The following is a 24,912-nucleotide window of genomic DNA, read 5'->3' as shown; positions in this document are numbered from 1 at the left end:
CACCACACCCGGCTAATTTTCTTGTATTTTTAGTGGAGACCGGGTTTCACCATGTTGGCCAAGCTGGTCTTGAACTCCTGACTTCAAGTAATCTGCCTGCCTTGGCCTCCCAAAGTGTTGGGATTACTGGTGTGAGCCACTGTGCCTGGCCCTCTAGATATAATTAAATGTCTAAAACTTAAGAAAAAAACAATCATTCACCCAAATATATGACGTATCAAGTGAGCTGAGAGTCCTATTACTGCTCACTTACCTCTATATATGGCAAATAGTAGAACTGGATATTTATATTAGAAGCCTTAGAATTATCCTTGTATAATATTAAATTTTACAAAAGTATCTGCAATCCACTTATGCCTCCTTTTATTTCTCCTTCCAGGAACCTTGACACTCTCCTTTGGTGGTCTCAGGAAATCTTATTTTTTTTTGTTTTGTTTCTTTTTTGAGATGGAGTCTCGCCTGTCACCCATTGGCTGCGATCTCGGCTCACTGCAACCTCTCCCTCCTGGGTTCAAGCAATTCTCCTGCCTCGGCCTCCCGAGTAGCTAGGATTACTGTATGCACCACCACACCCGACTAATTTTTGTAGTTTTTGTAGAGATGGGGGTTTCGCCATGTTGGCCAGGCTAGTCTTGAACTACTGACCTCAGGTGATCCGCCTGCCTCAGCCTCCCAAAGTGCTGGGATTACAGGTGTGAGCCACTGCGCCCGGCCAGGAAATCTTTTCAACATAAATTATTTATCAAGTAAAGGAAAATGTACTTTGAGGTTTAAGACACATACATAGTTCTGCTGTATTTATTAAATGGCTTTTGAAGTATTTGATCTGTTGTTGAAGGCAGAAGATATCCACATTGGTTTGAGGAGCTCTGTCTTCAGAAATCTTTTTGTAAATCTAAAATAGAATAGATAATATATGGAAGAACAGCAAAGGAAAACAAAACAAAGCCCATTTATTTTTACATTCTTTTTTGCCTAATGCTTCTATTTAACTCACATCGTGCACAAAGATTTGCTTACACATTTGCTGAAGTCCACATTATAGGCTGAGCTAATACGGAACAGTGTGGATACAAAGGACTTAATACGGCCAGTTGCAATGGCAGTTTCAACCGGGCTTTCCAAGCTCAGAGTCGTTCATTCAATAATTACACATGTAAGTGTCTACTGAGTAGAGCATTATCTTAGGCACTACTGCTTAAACTATCACATACTGAAATAAAAAATGAAGTGGCAAGATAATTTGTATTGCTATAACATTGCCACAGTTTTCTAGAGTATCCTCTTGAATAATATTCAATCTGCTGGTTTTTTTCCTATTGGTTTATACATATACTCAGATGTCTCCCATTCAGAGTACTCTTCATTTGGCACTGCTATCCTCTTTGCGTTTCCTTCCAGCTATTACATGCAGCAAGATTTTATTAGTTTCCTACTGTACCTGACACTTGATAATCTTGCACTTTTCTTTTCCCTGGCTTCTATAACATTTTCCCTTCCATCTTTCATCTCTTCACTTCTAAATCATTAGCAAGTCTCAAGGATGGTTCCAGTATTTGCACCTTTTGGAGATCTTCAGTGCTAATGTTTTAGTGGCAATAGCTCAGTTGGCCTCTTGGGCTCTATTCTAGTCCCTGCCTTGCCCAGATTTATCTGTCTGGATAAAAACTACAAATCATGGCATTCCCTTCCTCAGAACCTTTAAAAGCTTCCTATTAAGCCCAAAACGAAGCCCAAACACCTAAGCTTGGAATTCAAGGCCATTCAGCTTGCTTCTTTGGATTTATAGCCCATCACTCCTGGACACACCGTTTACTAGATTAGCTGTACTACTTGATGGCTTCCAGAGTGACTGGATGCTTTCCTTTGCTCTTGCTGTTCCTTCAAGAATGAACAACCCTTGGCCTTTTTCCACCTCCATACCCTTATCTCATCAAATTTCTGCTTGTGGAAATCCTTCTCATACCTGATGGTATAGTATATTGGCATTAGGGATTAGATCTTTTTTTTTTTTTTTGAGATGGAGTCTTGCTCTGTCGCCCAGGCTGGAGTACAATAGTGTGATCTTGGCTCACTGCAACCTCCACCTCCCGGCTTCAAGCGATTCTCCTGCCTCAGCCTCCCAAGTAGCTGGGATTACAGGCACGCAATAACGCGCCTGGCTAATTTTTGTATTTTTAGTAGAGACGGGGTTTCACCATGTTGGCCAGGCTGGTCTTGAATTCCTGACCTCAAGTGATCCGCCTGCTTCGGTCTCCCAAAATGCTGGGATTATAGGTGTGAGCCGCCATGTCCGGCCTAGGGATTTTTTTTTTTTTTTTGAGAAAGAGTTTTGCTCTTGTTGCCCAGGCTGGAGTACAATGGCATGATCTCCGCTCACTGCAACCTCCACCTCCTGGGTTCAAGTGATTCTCCTGCCTCAGCTTCCCTAGTAGCTGGGATTATAGGTGCCTGCCACCACACCCAGCTAATTTTTTGTATTTTTAGTAGAGATGGGGTTTTACTATGTTGGCCAGGCTGGTTTTGAACTCCTGACCTCAGGCGATCCACCTGCCTCAGCATCCCAAAGTGCTGGGATTACAGGTGTGAGCCACTGCACCCGGCTAGGGATTAGAATTCTTACAGCAGCTCACTGAAAGGAGTTCAGATACCACTATCTTCATATGAAATCTCAGAGTCCGTCAGATAAAATCTCTTTCTTAGCATTTTGTACATTTTTGTTTTGTACTAAGTTAGTACTTCTTTTTTTTTTTTGAGATGCAGTCTCGCTCTGTTGCCCATGCTGGAGTGCAATGGTGCAATTTCAGCTCATTGCAATCTCCGCCTCCCTGGTTCAAGCGATTCTCATGTCTCCACCTCCTGAATAGCTGGGATTACAGGTGGCTACCCCCACGCCCAGCTAATTTTTTGTATTTTTAGTAGAAAAGGGTTTCATCATGTTGGCCAGGCTGGTCTCAAACTCCTGACCTCAAGTGATCCAACTGCCTTGGTCTCCCAAAGTGCTGGGATTACAGGCGTGAGCCACCGTGCCCAGCCAAGTTAGTACTTCTTTTTTTTTTTTTTTTTTTTTTTTTTTTTTGAGACGGAGTCTCACGCTGTTGCCCAGGCTGGAGTGCAGTGGCGCGATCTCGGCTCACTGTAAGCTCCGCCTCCTGGGTTCACGCCGTTCTCCTGCCTCAGCCTCCTGAGTAGCTAGGACTACAGGCGCCCGCCACCGCGCCCGGCTAATTTTTTTGTATTTTTAGTAGAGACGGGGTTTCACTGTGGTCTCGATCTCCTGACCTTGTGATCCGCCCGCCTCGGCCTCCCAAAGTGCTGGGATTACAGGCTTGAGCCACCGCGCCCGGCCTAAGTTAGTACTTCTTAAGGGCAAGGGGGCATGATATTAATTCATCTTTGTCTCCCTTGTAGACCTGATACTTAAAATGTGTTTAATAACTATGTGTTAAATTGAATTAAGGAACCTCAATTTCCAAAACATTAAGGATAGTAAGATAAATCAGTAAATTTTGGGAGGAGGGCAAAGAAAGACTAGAACTCAAAAATTGCCCTTTTCTACTAAGATCTAACTAGATAGAAGGGAAAGGTATAGAGTCTTACCACTCTTTTTAAGAAGTTCTCCTTTTCGAGATTTATCCAGGTTTTCAAGAAAATGTTCAAAAACTTTTACATAAGGTGCTAGACTGGTCTTCTTATAATCTAAATTATGAAGAATGTACATTATAATTAGCATAGTGGCAGCAATAACATGAAAATGCAACTAAGTTTCTTTTCTTTTTTTTTTTTTTTTGGAGATGGAGTCTCACTCTGTCCCCCAGGTTGGAGTGCAGTGGCGCGATCTCGGCTCACTGCAAGCTCCGTCTCCCCAGTTCATGCCATTCTCCTGCCTCAGCCTCCTGAGTAGCTGGGACTACAGGCGCCCGCTACCGCGCCCAGCTAATTTTTTGTATTTTTAGTAGAGACGGGGTTTCACCGTGGTCTCGATCTCCTGACCTTGTGATCTGCCCGCCTCAGCCTCCCAAAGTGCTGGGATTACAGGCGTGAGCCACCGCGCTCGGCACAACTAAGTTTCTTATAAGAATTCTCTAGAATAGTGCTGCCCAATGGAAATATGAGAGAAACATATATACTTTTTTTTTGAGATGGAGCCTTGCTCTGTCACCAGGCTGGAGTGCTGTGGCGCGACCTCGGCTCACTGCAAGCTCCGCCTCCCGGGTTCCTGCCATTCTGCCTCAGCCTCCCGAGTAGCTGGACTACAGGCGCCCACCACCACACCCGGCTAATTTTTTTTTTTGTATTTTTAGTAGAGATGGGGTTTCACCATGTTAGCCAGGATGGTCTTGATCTCTTGACCTTGTGGTCCACCTGCCTTGGCCTCCCAAAGTGCTGGGATTACAGGCGTGAGCACCCACCACGCCCGGCCACATATATACTTTTGAATACTATATTAGTCACATTAAAAAAGTTGAAATTATTATTATTGAGATAAGATTTCACTCTGTCACACAGGCTGAAGTTCAGGGATGCCGTCTTGGCCCACGGCAGCCTCGACCTCCTGGGTTCAAGGGATCCTCCCATCTCTGCTTCCTGAGTAGCTGTAACTACAGGCATGTACCACCATGCCCAACTAATTTTTTTTTTTTTTTTTTTGAGAGGGGTCTCGCTCTGTCGCCCAGGCTGGAGTGCAGTGGCCGGATCTCAGCTCACTGCAAGCTCCGCCTCCCAGGTTTACGCCATTCTCCTGCCTCAGCCTCCCGAGTAGCTGGGACTACAGACGCCCGCCACCTCGCCCGGCTAGTTTTTCGTATTTTTAGTAGAGACAGGGTTTCACTGTGTTAGCCAGGATGGTCTCGATCTCCTGACCTTGTGATCTGCCCGTCTCGGCCTCCCAAAGTGCTGGGATTACAGGGTTGAGCCACCACGCCCGGCCTTTTTGTTTTTGTTTTTTGTATCTGTAGAGACGAGGTCTCACTGTGTTGCCCGGGCTGGTCTCGAACTCCTGAGCTCAAGTGATCTCCCAGCCTTAGCCTCTGAAAGTGCTGAGATTACAGACACATGCCACCATGCCCAACTAAAATATTATTTTTGCATGTAATAAAAATTGAGATATATGACACTCTCTTTCATAAAAGTCTTTTAGTGAGAGAGAGAGATATATATATGTATATATTTTTTTTTTTTGGAGATAGAGTCTGACTCTGTTGCCCAGGCTGGAGTGCAGTGGCGCGATCTTGGCTTACTGCAACTTCCGCCTCCCGGGTTCAAGTGATTCTCCTACCTCAGCCTCCCAGCTTATTGGGATTACAGGTGCCCGCCACCACGCCAAGCTAATCTTTTGTATTTTTAGTAGAGACGGGGTTTCACCATGTTGGTCAGGCTGGTCGCGAACTCCTGACCTCGTGATTTACCCGCTTCGGCCTCCCAAAGTGCTGGGATCACAGGTGTTAGCCATTGCACCCGGCCCATGCCTTAAATGATCCTCCACCTCAGCCTCCCAAGTGGCTGGGACCACAGGGGGTGCCACCACAGCTGGCTAATTTTTTATTTTTAGTAGAGACAAGGTCTCACTGTGTTGCTCAGGCTCGGGTCATGCCTTTTGGAGATTCAGAAGTTTCTACATTGAGTATGCTTTGTTTGTTTTTTTTTGAGATGGAGTCTTGCTTTGTCTCCCAGGCTGGAGTGCAGTGGGGCAATCGCGGCTCATTGCAACCTCTACCTCCCAGGTTCAAGCGATTCTTCTGCCTCAGCCTCCCGAGTAGCTGGGATTATAGGTGCCCACCATCACGCCCGGCTAATTTTTGTATTTTTAGTAAAGACAGGGTTTCACCATGTGGCCAGGCTGGTCTTGGAACTCCTGACCTCAGGTGACCCACCCGCCTCAGCCTCCCAAAGTGCTGGGATTACAGGCATGAGCCACTATGCCTGGCCTGCATTAAGTATTCTTTGATTTATAAAATAGTTTAAAAAATGTACATAACAAAAATTTGAATATAGGCAGGGTGCAGTGGCTCATGCCTGTAATCCCAAAACTTAGGGAGGCCGAGGCAGGTGGATTACCTGAGGTCGTGAGTTCGAGACCAGCCTGACCAACATGGAGAAACCCCATCTCTACTAAAAATACAAAAATTAGCTGGACGTGGTGGCAGGCACCTGTAACTCCACCTACTTGGGAGGCTGAGGCAGGAGAATCGCTTGAACTCAGGAGGCAGAGGTTGCAATGAGCCAAGATTGCACCACTGCACTCCAGCCTGGGTGATAGAGTAAGACTCTTTCTCCAAAAAAAAAAAAGGAAGAATGTACAATTTTATTCATCCATTTAATTACATAACCTATGATACCCAACGGGAAAATATGACTAAGAAAGGAGTTTCACGTAAAATTTGGATTTTAGTAGTATCCTATGTTTGCATGGAATTAAGAATCCTCATAATAGTTCTTTAAAAAGAGTAAGAAAGAAATTATACTTTTTTTTTTTGAGACGAAGTCTCACTCTGTTGCCCAGGATGGAGTGCAGTGGCGTGACCTCAGCTCACTGCAACCTCTGCCTCCCGGGCTCAAGTGATTCTTGTGCCTCAGCCTCCTGAATAGCTGGGATTACAGGTATGCGCCACCATGCCTGGCTAATTTTTGTATTTTTAGTAGAGATGGGGTTTAACCATGTTGGCCAGGCTGGTCTCGAACTCCTGACCTCAGGTGATCCACCCACCTTGACTTCCCAGAGTGCTGGGATTACAGGCGTGAGCCACCGTGCCCGGCCATATAATTTTTATTTTGAGACAAGGTCTCTCTCTGACACCCAGGCTGGAGTACAGTGGTGTGATCAAGGCTTACTGCAGCCTTAACCTCCTGGCTCGAACAGCCTCTTGAGTAGCTGAGACCACAGGTGTATGCCAGCATGTCTAGCTAATTTTTTTTTGGAGACAGGGTCTCTCTGTGTTGCCCAGGGTGGTCTCAAACTCCTGGGCTCAAGTGATCCTCTTGCCTCAGCCTCCCAAAGTGCTGGGATTACAGATGTGAGGTGAGTGGTTAGCAAGCATTATTCTCTGAGCTCTGCCTTATGTTAGATCAGCAGAAGCACTAAATTCTCATAGGAGCATGAACCCTATTGTGAACTGCGCATGTGAGGGATCTAGGTTGTGCACTCCTTATCAGAATCTAATGCCTGATGATTTGAGGTAAAAAAGTTTCATCCTGGAACCATCCCCAACTCCTCCCCATCTCTTTGAAGTCCGTGCAAAAATTGTCTTCCACAAAACCAGTCCCTGATGCCAAAAAGGTTGGGGAGTGCTGCTATGCAGCATCTCTCTCTCTCTCTTTTTTTTTTTTTGAGACGGAGTTTCACTCTTGTTGCCCAGGCTGGAATGCAATGGCGCGATCTTGGCTCACCACAACCTCCACCTCCCGGGTTCAAGCAATTCTCCTGCCTCTGCCTTCCAAGCAGCTGGGATTATAGGCATGTGCCACCACACCTGGCTAATTTTGTATTTTTTTGATAGACGGGGTTTCTCCATGTTGGTCAGGCTGGTCTTGAACTCATGACCTCAGGTGATCTGCCCACCTGGGCCTCCCAAAGTGCTGGGATTACAGGTGTGAGCCACCGTGCCTGGCCTGCAGTATCTCTTAGGTGTTAGATTTGCCTTCCATTAGCAAGAAGATATAGAAATTCCTTAGCTTCTTCAAATTCTTGTCTTTTTTTTTTTGAGACAGTCTCCCTCTGTTGCCCAGGATGGAGTGCAGTGGCACAATCTTGGCTCACTGCAACCTCTGCCTCCTGGGTTCAACCGATTCTTCTGCCTCAACTTCCTGGCTAGCTGGGATTACAGGCGCCTTCCACTACACCTGGTTAATTTTTGTATATTTAGCAGAGACGGGGTTTCACCATGTTGCCAGGCTGGTCTTGAACTCCTGAGCTCAAGTGATCCGCCTGCCTCGGCCTCCCAAAATGCTGGGATTATAGGCATGAACCACTGCGCCCAGCCAGCTTCTTCAAATTCTTGAATATACAACTCGGTAAACAGTTTAGACATATGTTTACCATAAAACCCACCTATATGCATCAGAAACAAAGAGCAAAAGTACTGCATATATAATAGTTGTTAAATAAATAGGTGGTGAATCTCAGAGACTGATTATTCATACTTATTGATAGTTTAATCTTACAGTATAGATCCTAGCATTTAGAAGTTGTTTAGGAAATATGTGTTGAATCAGACTGGATTCAGGAACACCACTTGGGTAACTGCTGAAGAAAGGACACAAACATTGTATGCAGTTCCAGGACAAATGCTGATCCATTCTGGCTGAATCAGAGAATTAATTATTGGAGTGACAGATGGATATCTATATAAAAACCCTGTATTAAAGTGAAGCTTCAATATATTATCTTACCTCTGGTTCTATGTTTGACATCAGATTCAGCTTCATTCTCCTCTTTTTCCTCTTCATTAATGGAAATGGCATCCAATTCACGGCAGATGAAGCTGCAAGTAACAGAACAAGATAATTTTTTTTTTTTTTTTTTGAGATGGAGTCTCGCTCTGTTGCCAGGCTGGACTGCAGTGGTGCAATCTTGGCTCACTGCAACCTCTGCCTCCCAGGTTCAAGCGATTCTCCTGCCTCAGCCTCCCGAGTAGCTGGGACTACAGGCATGTGCCACCAAGCCCAGCTAATTTTTGTATTTTTAGTAGAGACAGGGTTTTACCATGTTGGCCAGGATGGTCTCGATCTCTTGACCTTGTGATCCGCCCACCCTGCCCTCCCAAAGTGTTGGGATTATAGGCATGAGCCACCGTGCCTGGCCACGAACAAGAGAAGTTTAATGTTGGTTTCTGGTCAGCATTATCCAGTGTATAATAGCATGTGAATCCCATAAAATTTACTGTAAAAAAATTATGTGGTCAACTTAAATTTGGGATATTCTAAACAGCATGATCTCTTCTTGGAGTTTTTCATGCATATTATCATATGAAAGACCGTGAAATACTGTAGTAAAAGATACTTTTAATCTGTTTAAGTCAGAATTTCCTAAATTTATTTGACCTTAAAATCTTTTTCTTATATAACAGCAGGTGAAAAGCTTGTATTGTTCTATTAGGGCATCATCATCTAACCTTTGAACCTTATTTGGTTTCCCTAACCAAATATACCGTTCCCATGCAACTAATTCTCTAAGAAGGAGGCTAATCCAATTTATTTAAAATTCAGAACAACAATTACAAACAAGGAGTGATCAATGATTTGAAACATACCTTATGGTTGGAACAGTAAATGGATCAAACTGGTCCACTTTCTGCAAATCAATAGGCACAGATATGCGACCTGTAAGAAGCAAAAGTTATAAACTGATGATTGTGGACTATAAATCATTATAGGCGTCTCCTATAAGTTATTTTTCGTTAAATGTTTTTTTTTTTTTTTTTTTTTTTTTGAGGCAGAGTTTCACTCTTGTTGCCCAGGCTGGAGTGCAATGGCACGATCTCAGCTCACCGCAACCTCCACCTCCCAGGTTCAAGCAATTCTTCTGCCTCAGCTTCCCTAGTAGCTGGGATTATAGGCATGTGCCACCAGGCCCAGCTAATTTTTTGTATTTTTAGTAGAGACGAGGTTTCTCCATGTTGGTCAGGCTGGTCTCGAACTCCCGACCTCAGGTGATCCACTCGCCTTGGCCTCCCAAAGTGCTGGGATTACAGGCGTGAGCCACTGTGCCCAGCCTAAAATTTTTTATCTAAGGCTTAGACAAAGGGTTAAACTTATCTGTTAAGAACCGTATTTAGAAATATAAATTAAAGTACTTTCACATTAGCTGTGCCCTTACTTTTTTTTAGAGTTAAGGTCTCACTTTGTCACCTATGCTGGAGTATAGTAGCATGGTCATAGCTCACTGCAGGCTTGAAGTCCTGGGCTCAAGTGATCCTCCCACCTCAGTTGTCTCCCAAAGTGCTGGAATTATAGATGTGAGCTACTGCACCTGGCCTGGCCAGTTTTTCAATTTTTGTTGAGTTGGGGTCTCACTGTGTTGCCCAGGCTGGCCTTGAACTTCTGGCCTCAAATAATCCTCTTGCCTCAGCCTCCTGAGTTGCTAGGATTACAGGTGTGAACCACCATGTCCAGCATGCCTTTTACTTCTCTTTAGAAAACAACTGGCCAGGTGCAGCGGCTCACACCTGTAATCCCAGCACTTTGGGAGGCCGAGGAGGGTGGATCACGAGGTCAGGAGGTCAGGACCAGCCTGGCCAAGATGGTGAAACCCCGTCTCTACTAAAAATACAAAAATTAGCCAGGCGTGATGGCGGGTGCCTATAATCCCAGCTACTTGGGAGGGAGAGACAGAGAATTGCTTCAACTTGGGAGGCGGAGGTTGCAGTGAGCCAAGATCACGCCACTGCATTCCAGCCTGGGTGACAGAGCGAGACTCTGTCTCGAAAAAAAAAAAACCAAAAACACCAAAAAGCAAATGTGAAGACTGTTTCAATAAGAGCTATTTCCCAGTTGCTCTTATCCCTACTTTTATTTCTATATTTAGAAATAAAGTATATTTAAATATTCCATATTTAAGTTCAGGACAATCTCAGATTTAATAAGTCCTGAAAATAGAACAAAATAGATGGAAATATTATATTTACATTAGCTTAGTTTTTTTTAATTGAGATCAGTACAGATACCCACATGTCAGATACCTTTAAAAAGCATTCTGGAAATAAAATAGAAATTATTCTACTCTTTTAACCCCTCCTAGGATACCATACAGAATTTAACATATCTCAAAAATGACATGAGGCTGGGTGCAGTGGCTCATGTCTGTAATCTCAGCACTTTGGGAGACTGGGGCAGGTGAATTGCTTGACCTCAAGAGTTCAAGACCATCCTGGGCAATATGGCAAAACCCTGTCTACAAAATATTAGCTGGCTGTGGTAGCATGTGCCTGTAGTACCAGCTACTCAGGAGGGTGAGGCAGAAGGATTGCTTGAGTTTGGGAGATTGAGCCTTCAGTGAGCCGAGACTGCATCAGTGTACTCCAGCCTGGGTGACAGAGTGAGATTCTGTCTCGAAAAAAAAATTTTTTGTTTTTGTCAGTGCTAGGGAGTAGAGTTCATTGCATTTCTTTCTTTTTTTCTTTTTTTTGTGAGACAAGGTCTCACTCTGTCGCCCAGACTGGAATGCAGTGGCACCATCACAGCTCACTGCAGCCTTAACTTCCCAGGCTCAAGTGATCCTCCTGCCTTAGCCTCTTGAGTAGCTGGAACTATAGGCATGCACCACCATGTCTAGCTACTTTGTGTATTTTTTGTAGAAAGGGGGTTTAGACATGTTGTCTATACTGGTGTCAGACTCTGGGGCACAAGTGATTTGCCCACCTTGCCCTCCTCAAGTGCTGGGATTACAGGAGCAAGCCACCACATATGGCCACACACAATTTATTTTTTATGTCCTTGGATAAGTTACATCTTGGGCCACCGTTTTCTCATCTGTACAATGAGAGTTGTTGTCCTAAGATTTTGACGGTCCTCTCCAAATCTAATATGGAGCCTCAGAAACCCAACTGAAAAACAGTTACATAGTAGAAACTAATCTGGTAGCTACTTAACTGACAATATAAAAAACTAATTTAGGTATTAGGTGACAGAGCAATTCTTCTACCTTTAAATCATAGACATTATATATATTCAGACCTAATGCCATGCTTACTAAAGCAAATAGTAACTCATTTTTCTTTTAGTTTCCCTTAGTTCCCTTGTGTAGTACCTGTTTTAGGATGAACACTAAAAGGGCTCTTCAGTAGATGATTGATTCCTTTGCTGACATTGATATCCAGCCGTGGAAAACAGTACTGGAGCATAATCTCCCACTCCAGCCAGGGTCCATATTTGTCATTTTTGATGTTATTCTAAAAGCAGATACAAGGCCAACATGAGGATCAGCAGGAACTGTTGAGGATTTCTTTAAAGAAAGTTAAAAAAATGATCTTCAGGCCAGGCGCAGTGGCTCAAACCTGTAATCCCAGCACTTTGGGAGGCCGAGACGGGTGGATCATGAGGTCAGGAGATCGAGACCATCCTGGCTAACACGGTGAAACCCCGTCTCTACTAAAAAATACAAAAAACTAGCCGGGTGAGGTGGCGGGTGGAGGCAGAGCTTGCAGTGAGCTGAGATCCGGCCACTGCACTCTAGCCTGGGCGACAGAGTGACACTCCCTCTCAAAAAAAAAAAAAAAAAAAAAAAAAAAAGATCTTCAACCATCTTTAACTGACTAGGCAAAACAATCAATTTAATTAAGAATTGCATTATTATATCTGTAATACAGATTTCAGTGGAACATACCTGACATCTGCTGGCTACTTTCTTCAAGTGCTCCCAACGCTGAAGTGAATTGTGAGACTTTTGGAAGCCTTGTTGAAGTTCATCATGAATTAGTGATGGGTCATTAAGGAACAGACTCATTTAGGGGACATCAATGAACAACTTAGTTTTAAGTATGTATTACCACAAGGGTATCTTTTTTTTTTTTTTTTTTTGAGACGGAGTCTCGCTCTGTCGCCCGGGCTGGAGTGCAGTGGCCGGACCTCAGCTCACTGCAAGCTCCGCCTCCCGGGTTCCCGCCATTCTCCTGCCTCAGCCTCCCGAGTAGCTGGGACCACAGGCGCCCGCCACCTCGCCCGGCTAGTTTTTTGTATTTTTAGTAGAGACGGGGTTTCACCGTATTAGCCAGGATGGTCTCGATCTCCTGACCTCGTGATCCGCCCGTCTTGGCCTCCCAAAGTGCTGGGATTACAGGCTTGAGCCACCGCGCCCGGCCAACCACAAGGGTATCTTATAAATACTTAGAAAGCAGTTATTAATGTTCCTTAAAATGTAAATGTTGGCCGGGCATGGTGGCTCAAGCCTGTAATCCCAGCACTTTGGGAGGCTGAGGTGGGTGGATCACGTGAGGTCAGGAGTTTGAGACCAGCCTGGTGAACGTGGTGAAACCCCATCTCTACTAAAAATAGAAAAATCAGCAGGGCATGATGGCTCACATCTGTAATCGTACCTACTCTGGAGGCTGAGGCAGGAAAATTGCTTCAACCCGCAAGGTGAAGGTTGCAGTGAGCGGAGATTGTGCCACTGCACTATAGCCTGGGTGACAGAGTGAGACTCCATCTCAACAAACAACCCACCCACCCCACAAATGTTAAACTCAATAGCTGTATTCGGCTGGGCACAGTGGCTCATGCCTGTATTCCCAACACTTTGGGAGGCTAAGGTGGGTGGATCATTTGAGGTCAGGAGTTTGAGACCAGCCTGGCCGACATGGTGAGACCCTGTCTCTACTAAAAATACAAAAATTAGCTGGGCATGGTGGCGCACGCCTGTAGTCCCAGCTACTTGGGAGGCTGAGGCAGGAGAATCGTTTGAACCTGGGAGGCAGAGGTTGCAGTAAGCCAAGATCGCACCACTGCACACTCCAGCCTGGGCAACAGAGTGAGACTCTGTCTCAACAAACAAACAAACAAAAAAAAACCCAAAAACAAACCAACACCAGTTGTATCACTGAAATCTTCCACGGTAAAAATACAGTGATGATATAACAAAAAGAATGCCAAAATAACTATAAGGTATGGTGTAAAGTTTTCCCTGGTCTGCATGTGTTTTGACTACGTGATTCACCATTCTTTTTTTTTTTTTTTTGAGACGGAGTCTGGCTCTGTTGCCCAGGCTGGAGTGCAGTGGCTGGATCTCAGCTCACTGCAAGCCCCGCCTCCCGGGTTCACGCCATTCTCCTGCCTCAGCCTCCCGAGTAGCTGGGAGTACAGGCGCCCGCCACCTCGCCCGGCTAATTTTTTTTGTATTTTAGTAGAGACGGGGTTTCACCGTGTTAGCCAGGATGGTCTCGATCTCCTGAACTTGTGATCCGCCCGTCTCGGCCTCCCAAAGTGCAGGGATTACAGGCTTGAGCCACCGCGCCCGGCCAATTCACCATTCTTTAGCCATTAATTCTAGGACCAACTTCTAAAATGAGAAAACTGATTTGCAACATGGCCCCATTTTTTATTGTGTTCCAATAATACTAAAATCCAGAAATACAAGAGATATTTTGTATAAAAAAGATTAAACTCATAAGTATATGAGAACTTACAAGCAGACATATCTAACATTTATAATATCACAGATCAAAACAACTAGCTCACACAGAAATGATCACGGGAAAGGATATTTTCAGGAACAAGGGCTAAAATCTTATCCCAGCTTTCTTTATTTTTGAGAATATCTTGATTAACCAAGGCATATTCTTCAAAGTATTTTTTTATTATGTTAATAGATTTTCTGTAGGAACAACAATAACAACGGAGTCCCAACACTATTAGTAACACATATGCCACATAGGTATTGCTGCCATTGTAGGGAAGACTACTGCTTATTTTCATGACATTTTTAGAACTTAATTAGGTAAAATGGGAATACCAAACTTTGCAGGATTATAATTAAATGAGACACTTTAAGGGAAAATAACCTGGCATAGAACCTGGCACAGAATATGTATACAAGAAATGTTTACTTTTTAGACCTCACAACTTAGAAGGTTAATATACGCAATAAGGGTAGAAAGTAACCAACCCAGGACACCATAATACATCAGTAGTAGAATGTAGGATGCAGCCTACACTTTCCACTGTGAATTGCTTGTATTAATATCTCAACAATCATATAATGTTTGCAGTTCACAAATATGCATCACATTTAACTCTTTCACTTAATCATTGATACAACTGCGAGACAGGTAGAGTGGATGTTGTTCTTCCCATCATAGAGATAAGGAAATGGAGGCAGCAATATTTTATCAAGATCATAGTACATGGCAGAATAGGAATTTTTACTCCTAATATAAGGTTTTTTCCACTATCCTAGAGAAGTAGTGAATTCACTGGAAAAAGCATGGGCTTTGGAGTCAGGCAGACCAGGGCATGAATCCTAAATTTAACAACTGACTTGTTAGGCTGGGCGTGGTGGCTCAAGCCTGTAATCCCAGCACTTTGGGAGGCCGAGATGGGCGGATCACGAGGGCAGGAGATCGAGACCATCCTGGCTAACACGCTGAAACCCCATCTCTACTAAAAAATACAAAAAAAACTAGTCGGGCGAGGTGGCGGGCGCCTGCAGTCCCAGCTACTCGGGAGGCTGAGGCAGGAGAATGGCGTAAACCCGGGAGGCAGAGCTTGCAGTGAGCTGAGATCCGGCCACTGCACTCCAGCCCGGGCCACAGAGCAAGACTCTGTCTCAAAAAAAGAAAAAAAAAAAACTGGCCGGGCGCGGTGGCTCAAGCCTGTAATCCCAGCACTTTGGGAGGCCGAGGCGGGTGGATCACGAGGTCAGGAGATCGAGACTATCCTGGCTAACATGGTGAAACCCCGTCTCTACTAAAAATACAAAAAACTAGCCAGGCGTGGTGGCGGGCGCCTGTAGTCTCAGCTACTTGGGAGGCTGAGGCGGGAGAATGGCGTGAACCCGGGAGGCGGAGCTTGCCGTGAGCCGAGATCACGCCACTGCACTCCAGCCTGGGAGACACAGCGAGACTCCGTCTCAAAAAAAAAAAAAAAAACAAAAAAAAAACAACTAACTTGTTGTGTGATGCCAAGCTTATTATAAAATCTCTCTAAAACTCACTTTCCTTATCTATAAATGGAGATACCATCAAGTCTCTTGTGGGGTTTTTGTGAAGAGCAATGAGAACATCTGTAAAGCACCTATTAGGAATACTGCAGCATAAAATAGGCACTCAATTAACCATAGCTATTATTATTATAAAACGCTAACCAGCAGTGAAAATTGATAGCAAGTTAATTCTAAAGGCACATGCCAATAAATGAGACACCTTAAAGTGTATGGAGACTTTTCCAACAGACCTGATAAAAGGGTGAATTTTTTCACTTAGGTGAACTTTCTTTTTAACATCTTGACCACCCTGAAAAATAAATCATTAAAAAAGAACTTCATGTACACAATATAAATACAGTCATGTGCAGCATAATGACATTTTAGTCAATGATGGACAGCATATAAGATGGTGGGCGCAGTGGCTCACACCTGTAATCCCAGCACTTTGGGAGGCTGAGGTGGGTGGATCACCTGAGGTCAGAAGGTCCAGACCAGCCTGACCAACATGATGAAACCCTGTCTCCACTTGACACCACGCCTGGTTAAATACAAAAATTAGCCAGGCATGGTGACAAGTGCCTGTAATCCCAGCTACTTGGGAGGCTGAGACAGAAGAATTGCTTGAACCCGGGACACGGAGGTTGCAGTGAGCAGAGATCGCGCCACTGCACTCCAGCCTGGGCGACAGAGTGAGACTGTCTCAAAAAAAAAAAAAAAAATTTCGTAGGCTGGATGCGGTGGCTCACACCCGTAATCTCAGCATTTTGGGAGGCAGAGGTGGGAGGATAGTTTGAGTTTAGGAGTTCAAGAACACCCTGGACAATATAGTGAGATCTTGTTTTTGCAAAAAATTTAAAAATTAGCTGGGCATGGTGGCGCATCCTTTAGTCCCAGCTACTCAGGGGGCTGAGGTAGAAGGATCACTTGAGACCAGGAGGTCAAGACTGCAGTAAGCTGTGGTCACGTCACTGTACTCCAGCCTGGGTGACAGGGTGAGACCGTGTCTTAAAAACAACAACAACAACAACAACAACAACAAAACAAAATCAAAACCAAACTTTAACATGTTCTATTATTTTATATACGATAAATCTATTTTATCTATTATTATTATTATTATTTTTTAAGATGGAGTTTTGCTCTTGTTGCCCAGGCTGGAGTGCAATGGTGCAATCTTGGCTCACCGCAACCTCTGCCTCCCAGGTTCAAGCGATTCTCCTGCCTCAGCCTCCTAGTAGCTGGGATTATAGGCATGTACAACCACGCCTGGCTAATTTTGTATTTTTAGTAGAGTCGGGGTTTCTCCATGTTGGTCAGCCTGGTCTCCAACTCCCGACCTCAGATGATCCGCCCGCCTTGGCCTCCCAAAGTGCTGGGATTACAGGCATGAGCCACTGTGTCCGGCCTTATCTATTATTTTATATATGCCACCAAAGGAAGATTTTTATAGCAAAATAAAATGAAATATCTTAATACATGTAGCTACTATGACTTTAAATGATCTGTTGGTAAGATCATCTTTAATGCAATGTGAATGCCATTAAAGATAGTTTCAAGTCAGCACGGTGGCTCATGCCTGTAATCCCAGCACTTTGGGAGGCTGAGGTGGGTGAATCACCAGAGGCCAGAAGTTCTAGACCAGCCTGGCCAACATGGTGAAACCCAGTCTTTACTAAAAATACAAAATTTAGCTGGGCATGGTGGCGGGTGCCTGTAGTCCCAGCTACTCTGGAGGCTGAGGTGGGAGAATTGCTTGGACCCAGGAGATGGAGCTGGCAGTGAGCCAAGATTGTGACATTACAGTCCAGCTTGGGCAACAGAGTGAGACTCCATCTCAAAAAAAAAAAAAAAAGAAAAAAAAAGATAGTCTCATTTTTGTTGATAGTAAACATATCAGGCTTGGTAACATCTAGAAACTAAAGCAATGCAAATTAGAATTAAGAGGACCTTACCTTTACAAGGCTCAAATACTCAACTATCCCAGAACGTACTGCAGAAGACAATTTTCTAACTGATTCATCGCAGACCCAACAATGAACACCTCTCCTTCCAGAATATACCCAGAGACGATGCTTAAACCCAAAGTCCTCTGAGGAGGAGAGAAATAATAGGTTTTAAAACAAATCTATAAACTCCTTAATTAATATATATTAAATTACTTGTTGTTTCCTGTGCTCCCCATGTTCTTGCTTCATCTCTTTACCCATCCTAGTCTCTCTGCTAGGAATTTCTTTCTTTTTTAAAAAATTATTTTATTAGGCTGGGCGTGGTGGCTCACACCTGTAATCCCAGCACTTTGGGAGGCCAAGGCAGGCGGATCACGAGGTCAGGAGTTCGAGACCAGCCTGACCAACATGGTGAAATGCCACCTCTACTAAAAATACAAAAATTAGCTGGGCGTGGTGGCACACACCTGTAGTCCCAGCTACTCAGGGGGCTGAGACAGGAGAATCACTTGAACCCAAGGGGCGGAGGTTGCAGTGAGTCGAGATCTCACTTCGTCTGGCTGACAAAGTGAGACTCCGTCTCAAAAAAAAAAGAAATTAATGAGATTTGATCACATAATACAGAGAATAATAGTAGTCAGAGGAAAACCAATTCTCACACTTGACCCCATTCAGAAACTGCTGATACTTGCCCTTCAATGCTCTGTCAATGATGCGTATGGCCATTGTCATGAGGGTCCAGCACTTAGGACATATGTCTGCAGAACTAGAGCAGAGTCATTATTACTCATTGTCAGTGGTATCACCCACCCTAACAGCAAGACACAGTGCTCACCTACAACATCTCCTCACATCGTCATAGTCTGTCATGTCAATGTCAAATACCAGTTCTTTTTCCTGAGCCTGGAAAGCTCCCAGCTTCACCGTATTGTGTTGATTGGGCTACAAATACAAAATATTGATCAGTTTCTATAAGAGCTGCCACATTGCTAAATCTGCTTATTTTCTACACATATGGAAAAAGATACCAAAGAGAAACAAAGAGACCATATAATGCCAACTTTATGGCAGTGAAAGTTCATTATTTTGGATCTCACACATACACAATTGATGAGAACCTTAACTTTCTCCAACTTAAAGCAGGGTTTAATGAATACATATCCATCATAAATGTTTGTTGATCAATAAGGATAATAATAAAGCTGTTTTTAGATTTCTCACAAGGGAACGTATACAGATAATGGCCTATTGCAAGGTGTTTTAAGAACCTTTACTTGTACGTACTATACATACAAGTATTTAAAAATTTTCAGTAATTCAAAAAGATCTCCCCAATTAGTTTGAATTGAGACTTTATTATAAAGAGGCTATGAGAGGCTGGGCGTGGTGGCTCATGCCTGTAATCCCAGCACTTTGGGAGGCTGAGGCGGGCAGATCACTTGAGGTCAGGAGTTCGAAACCAGCCTGGCCAATATGGTGAAACTTTGTCTCCCTACCAAAGATATAAAAATTAGCCAGGTATGGTGGCATACGCCTGTAGTCCCAGCTATTTGGGAGGCTGAGGCAGGAGAATCAGTTGAACCTAGGAGGCGGAAGTTGCTGTGGGCCAAGATCACGCCACTGCACTCCAGCCTGGGTGACTACAGTGAGACTCTGTCTCAAAAAAAAAAGAACCCGAGAGGGTAATGCCACCATAAGTTTTTATAACTGTAAGTCAAAAGGGAGTGATAACTGAGGAGATTCATAAGAACTAAATCTTAGCCTGTTGGTAAGGAAAGACAAGAGGCACAACCCAATTTATACCTCAGAACTCCCAAAAGGCTCAGGGATAGGTGATACCAGGTATTGCTGGAATGAGTAAGTACGTTTAGTGGTGAAGCTGAGATGAAAAACAGGAAGATTTTTCAAGGCCACCCTTGACTGAAGGAAAAAAAAAAGGAGGATTGGTTCAAAGCCTAGTTAAGAAAGTTAGCTCCCCAGATTGGTACACTTAGCTTGCAGAGCTAGGTGAGTGCTCTTTCATTTCCCTGGCAGAAGACACCTGAATTATTCTCCAGAGAGCATAAAACAGAAGGTCTCTGGACTTGGACAACAAGTACAATTGAAGAGTGTGTTGTACTGATACTATGAATTGATATTAGGGGAATAATTAGACATTTATATGTGGAATGTTAAGACCCAGCCCTTTCTACCCACTTCTGTACTCTTCCACTACCAACTCAGGCAGGAGGCTGGAAGATTCCTCTCTAAATAATCTGATCAGGGCTGGGCGCAGTGGCTCACACCTGTAATCCCAGCACTTTGGGAGGCCGAGGCGGGCGGGTCACGAGGTACGGAGATTGAGACTAACCTGGCTCACATGGTGAAACCCCATCTCTACTAAAAATACAAAAAATTAGCCGGGTGTGGTGGCACATGTCTGTAATCCCAGCTACTCGGGAGGCTGAGGCAGGAGAATTGCTTGAACCTGGGAGGTGGAGGTTGCAGTGAGCCAAGATCGCGCCACTGCACTCCAGGCTAGGCGACAGAATAAGACTCTGTCTCAAAAAAAAAAAAAAAAAAAAGACTTAGCTAAAAGAAAGTGGTTACTTCTGGGTCTGGGTGCGGTAGCTCATGCCTGTAATCCCAGCACTTTGGGAGGCCAAGGCGGGTCCGTCACTTGAGGTCAGGAATTTGCGACCAGCCTGGCCAACATGGCAAAACCCCATCTCCACTGAAAAATACAAAAATTAGACAAGTGTGGTGGTGTGCGCCTATAATCCCAGCTACCCGGGAAGCTGAGGTGGGAGAATCGCTTGAGAGGCGGAAATTGCAGTGAGTGGAGATGAGCCATTGCACTTCAGCCTGGGCAAGAGAGCTAGACTCCGTCTCAAAAAAAAGATTAAAAAAAAAATAAAAAAATAAAAAAAAAGAAAGTGGTTGCTTCTGGGTAGCCAAAAATGAGGGGGAAGGGTAGCAGAATTTTTTTTAGACAGGGTCTCACTCTGTCACCCAGGCTGGAGTGCAGTGGCGTGATCTTGACCTACTGCAACCTCTGCCTACTGGGTTCAAGCAATTCTCCTGCCTCAGCCTCCTGAGTAGCTGGGACTATAGGTGTGTGCCACCAAGTCCGGCTGTTTTGTATTTTTTGGTAGAGATGGGGTTTCACCATGTTGGCCAGGCTGATCTTGAACTCCTGACCTCAAGTTATCTGCCTGCCTCAGCCTCTCAAAGTGCTGGAGTTACAGGCATGAACCACCGGCCCAGCCTAGTAGATTTTTTTTAAAGCTGAATAGAAGTACCTGATTTTGTAAACCATGTGCATACATAACTGATAAAAATCACAAAACAAAACACAAAAAGTAAATAAAGGTCTATAGATGTTTCTGTCTTGGCCCAAGAAAAAAATGAGACATTTTCTCCCTTTAGTAATTAAGGAGAAGGAAGTAGAGTGGCACCCTAACCCTTCTTAAAAGTTCATTTTCAGTTTTATTCTCAACCTATAAAGGGAAAGTAAAACAACTCCAAAGTATTTTTTCCACCTGCCTTTTATTACCTCTTCTCCCCTTACTTTGATGACAGACAGGTCTGGGATTTAGAGTCAGAAATCCTGGGTTTAAGTCCTAGCTCTATCATTTAGAAATTGTGTATGAGCTTGGGCAAACTATTCAAGTTCTCTGGACCTGTTTCCTCTTTTATAAAAAGAATGAGGATTGGCCGGGCGCGGTGGCTCAAGCCTGTAATCCCAGCACTTTGGGAGGCCGAGGCGGGCGGATCACAAGGTCAGGAGATCGAGACCACAGTGAAACCCTGTCTCTACTAAAAATACAAAAAATTAGCCGGGCGCGGTGGCGGGCGCCTGTAGTCCCAGCTACTCAGGAGGCTGAGGCAGGAGAATGGCGGGAACCCGGGAGGCGGAGCTTGCAGTGAGCCGAGATCGCGCCACTGCACTCCAGCCTGGGCAACAGCGTGAGACTCCGTCTCAAAAAAAAAAAAAAAAAGAATGAGGATTGATACAAGAAACAAGTTATATAACATATGAAAAACTCCACATAAAAGCTATTATGCTATGTATGTATTCCCTCCACCCACTAGTGTGTATATTTGAGAAGGGGAAGAAGGGCAATTTTGGTTTGTTCATTCACTCAACAAATATTTATAGTGTACTCTCTCTTGCCAGACACTCTTCTAGGCACTTAGAATATACCAGTGGCAGGGGATGGAAGGAGTGGCAGGCTGTAGTAGACCTCACTGAGAAGGTGCTATTTGAGCAAAGATTTGAAGGAGGTGAGGGGATGAACAAAGTATAGAAATGGGTTTTAGGCAGTGGAAACAGCTTGAGCAAGGGTCAGTGTGGCAGGAATGAAGAAGGGAGAGAGAAGGACTTTTAGTCAGTGAAATGAGCAGCCACCAGATAATGTTTTGAGCAGAGGAATCACAGATTCTGAGTTGTTTTAAAAGGATCACTCTAGGTTCCGTATTGAGAATGGACTCTAGATTCTACAAGGGCAAACTGTTAGGAGGTTTTTACAGTAATTCAGATAAGATGATAATGTTGGTAGCACTGGTAGTAGTGGCTGGATTTTAGATATACTTATGGTAGAGCCAAAGGGATTTCCTAATAGAATGGGTATGGGAGTGTGAGAAAGAGAGGAATCAAGAATAACTCCAGGGGTATGAAGGAAAAATAATACAAATATTTATTATGACTGAACTGTACACTTAAACGTGGTAAAGATAATAATTTTATATGTATATTTTACCTCAATAAAAATAAACAATTAAAAGAAAAAAAGAGGCCGGGTGTGGTGGCTCACGCCTGTAATCCCAGTACTTTGGCAGGCCGAGATGGGTGGATCATGAGGTCAGGAGATCGAGACCATCCTGGCTAACACGGTTAAACCCAGTCTCTACTAAAAAATAGAAAAAATTGGCTGGGTGTGGTGGCGGGCGCCTGTAGTCTCAGCTACTCGGGAGGCTGAGGCAGGAGAATGGCGTGAACCTGGGAGGCGGAGCTTGCAGTGAGCAGAGATTGTGCCACTGCACTTCAGCTTGGGTGACAGAGCGAGGCTCAGTATCAAAAAAAAAAGAAAAAAAAAAAAAAGGGAGTAACTTCCAATGTGGGAGAGAATGTAATTCTCTTTTATTTCCCTCTTTTTTTTTTCGTTGATGCCAAGTCTCGCTCTGTCCCCCAGACTGGAGTGCAATGGCGCGATCTCGGCTCACTGCGACCTCTGTTTCCCGGGTTCAAGCGATTCTCCTGCCTCAGCCTCCTGAGTTGCTGGGATTACAGGCGCGTACCACCACGCCTGGCTAATTATTTCCCTTTCTTTTTTTTTTTTTTTTTTTTTTTTTGAGACGGAGTCTCGCTCTGTCACCCAGGCTGGAGTGCAGTGGCCGGATCTCAGCTCACTGCAAGCTCCGCCTCCCGGGTTCACGCCATTCTCCTGCCTCAGCCTCCCGAGTAGCTGGGACTACAGGCGCCCGCCACCTCGCCCGGCTAAGTTTTTGTATTTTTTTAGTAGAGACGGGGTTTCACCGTGTTAGCCAGCATGGTCTCGATCTCCTGACCTTGTGATCCGCCCATCTCGGCCTCCCAAAGTGCTGGGATTACAGGCTTGAGCCACCGCGCCCGGCCTATTTCCCTTTCTTAAATCCTGTCGACTTCCTCTTCCTAGTAGCCAGTTACTCAATTTTTTTGTCCTAGTAAGAATGCAACCAATTCACTCCCAAATGATTTCATCAGTAATGTAGAATGTCAAAGAACAAAAAAGGATTAATCACTTGCCAAACAATTAAAAAGTGGCTTTTCATCTAGAATAAACTCTAAAACTTTAATCTCAAAACGCAAGCGGAATCAACCCATTCTTGGTATACAAAATACAACAACAAAATACATTAAAAAAAGATTTCTTACTCTGTGGGAATATACTGCGCCTATATCAATCTTGTATGGATTCATTTTCTGCATCTCCTTTTCCAGATCACTCTGGTTGTTGAAGGATTGGTAGCGAATATAAATATCATCTTTCAATGTGAATGAAAATTCACGGTGTTGAAAGTAATTCTTTATCACTGCAAAATAAATGTACATTTTAAAGTTAATTTGTTACTGTATTTGGCTCAAGACATTATAACTTTAGCCAATGAGAAGTTTTTTTTTTTTTCGGAAAGGGTATCTCGCTTCCTGCACTATTGCCCAGACTGGAGTGCAGGGGCTCGATATAGGCTCACTGCAACCTCCGCCTCCCGGGTTCAGGGGATCCTACCACCTCAGCCTCTGGAGGCTGTAGCTAGGACTACAGGCACGCGAGCCACCACGCCCAGATAATTTTTGTAGAGACCGGGTTTCACCATGTTGGCCAGGTTGGTCTCGAACTCCTGACCTCAGGTAATCCGTCCTCCTCGGCTTTCCAAAGTGCTGGATTACAGGCGTGAGCCGCGGCACTCGGCCCGAGAAGATGTTTTTAATGAGCCCCCTATGCTCAACACCATGGTAGATGTAAAAGAAAAAACAAAATCCTCAAGAACTAGTCTCTAATTTGAAAGCAGTTACCATTCCATATTTGCTAGGAAAAGGTACAAAAGACGAAACAGATGCATAACTATTTTAAATATGTAACGCCACCCCTCCCTCCTCGATTCGCACTAATAAATTCAGCTGCAAGGAAGAAAGTATTTCTCTTCTGCAGGAGGCTCTTCCGCTCCTGATGCAAACTATGTCTCTGCAGCTTCACGCTACACCCCAGTAACCCCCTGGGCACCGCGGCAGGTAAACGGGGCACCTAATGTGAGCTTGACCACGCAGAGGTAGGAGCGGTGGCTCTGTTTTTTTTTTTTTACCGTGTGGCCGCAGGCTGGCTATTATATCCTCTTTCAGCCCATTTACACCTAGGAAGTGGTGGGGCGGGCTCCAGAGAGCAAATGAAGGCGCGCGGCACAAAGCCTGGCGCACAGAAGGCGCTTCATATTGTCATTCTAAGGACACCCCGCCTCAAACCTCCTCACACTCCGCTCCCGACCCCATTCCTCGCCTCCATCACCTCCGCCGTAGTTGAGCCAGCGATAGTACTGAGAGTAGGGAAAGAGCCTCCGGTAATAAAGTTTAAGCAGCTCGGGCAGCTCGGTGGGGTCAAACGTCTCCATTGAGCGCTGAACTCGACACAGTCAGGACTACCACAGGAATTGGCGGGAACATCGCGGCCGTGCGGCTCCGCTACTGCGCAGGCGCCTAGGGCGGAGGCCAGCTGCCAGCCCGGGTTGCGGCCCGCCGTCTGCCGGGGCCGCCGGGAATTGTAGTTTCCACTTGGTGCGGGCGGGGACTGCGGGAGACGCAGCAGTTGACGCTCTGCACAC

General features: G+C 44.7%; 1 protein-coding gene across 1 annotated transcript; it reads right to left on the bottom strand.

Moving 5' to 3' along the window:
- Positions 1-782: 782 nt before the first annotated feature.
- On the bottom strand, positions 783-24,825 carry LOC105474374 (DNA primase subunit 1). Its single transcript, XM_071071582.1, has 13 exons — positions 24,600-24,825; positions 23,474-23,631; positions 18,413-18,519; positions 18,270-18,343; positions 17,584-17,720; positions 15,880-15,938; positions 14,193-14,302; positions 12,320-12,411; positions 11,744-11,885; positions 9,249-9,318; positions 8,389-8,480; positions 3,601-3,699; positions 783-895 (listed from the first exon to the last, which is right to left on the bottom strand). The coding sequence occupies exons 1-13, from the start codon at positions 24,700-24,702 to the stop codon at positions 876-878; spliced, it is 1,263 nt and encodes a 420-aa protein (XP_070927683.1). The 5' UTR covers positions 24,703-24,825; the 3' UTR covers positions 783-875.
- Between the last annotated feature and the right edge of the window lie 87 nt (positions 24,826-24,912).

Source organism: Macaca nemestrina, chromosome 10 (assembly GCF_043159975.1).
Source record: "Macaca nemestrina isolate mMacNem1 chromosome 10, mMacNem.hap1, whole genome shotgun sequence".
Classification (NCBI taxonomy): Eukaryota; Metazoa; Chordata; class Mammalia; order Primates; family Cercopithecidae; genus Macaca; species Macaca nemestrina.
Note: the sequence above shows the minus strand (reverse complement) of the source record. Positions and strands in the feature narration are given on the sequence as shown.

What these genes read in the sequence shown, in the direction of transcription:
- LOC105474374 (XM_071071582.1), bottom strand. Translation starts at nt 24,702, where the DNA reads ATGGAGACGTTTGACCCCACCGAGCTGCCCGAGCTGCTTAAACTTTAT. An exon ending in TAGTGTTCATCCTAAAACAG is followed by an intron (nt 9,319 to 11,743) that starts GTACTACACAAG and finishes TGCTTCTTACAG; the next exon opens with GTCGCATATCTGTGCCTATT. An exon ending in TGTCAAACATAGAACCAGAG is followed by an intron (nt 3,700 to 8,388) that starts GTAAGATAATAT and finishes TTCATAATTTAG; the next exon opens with ATTATAAGAAGACCAGTCTA.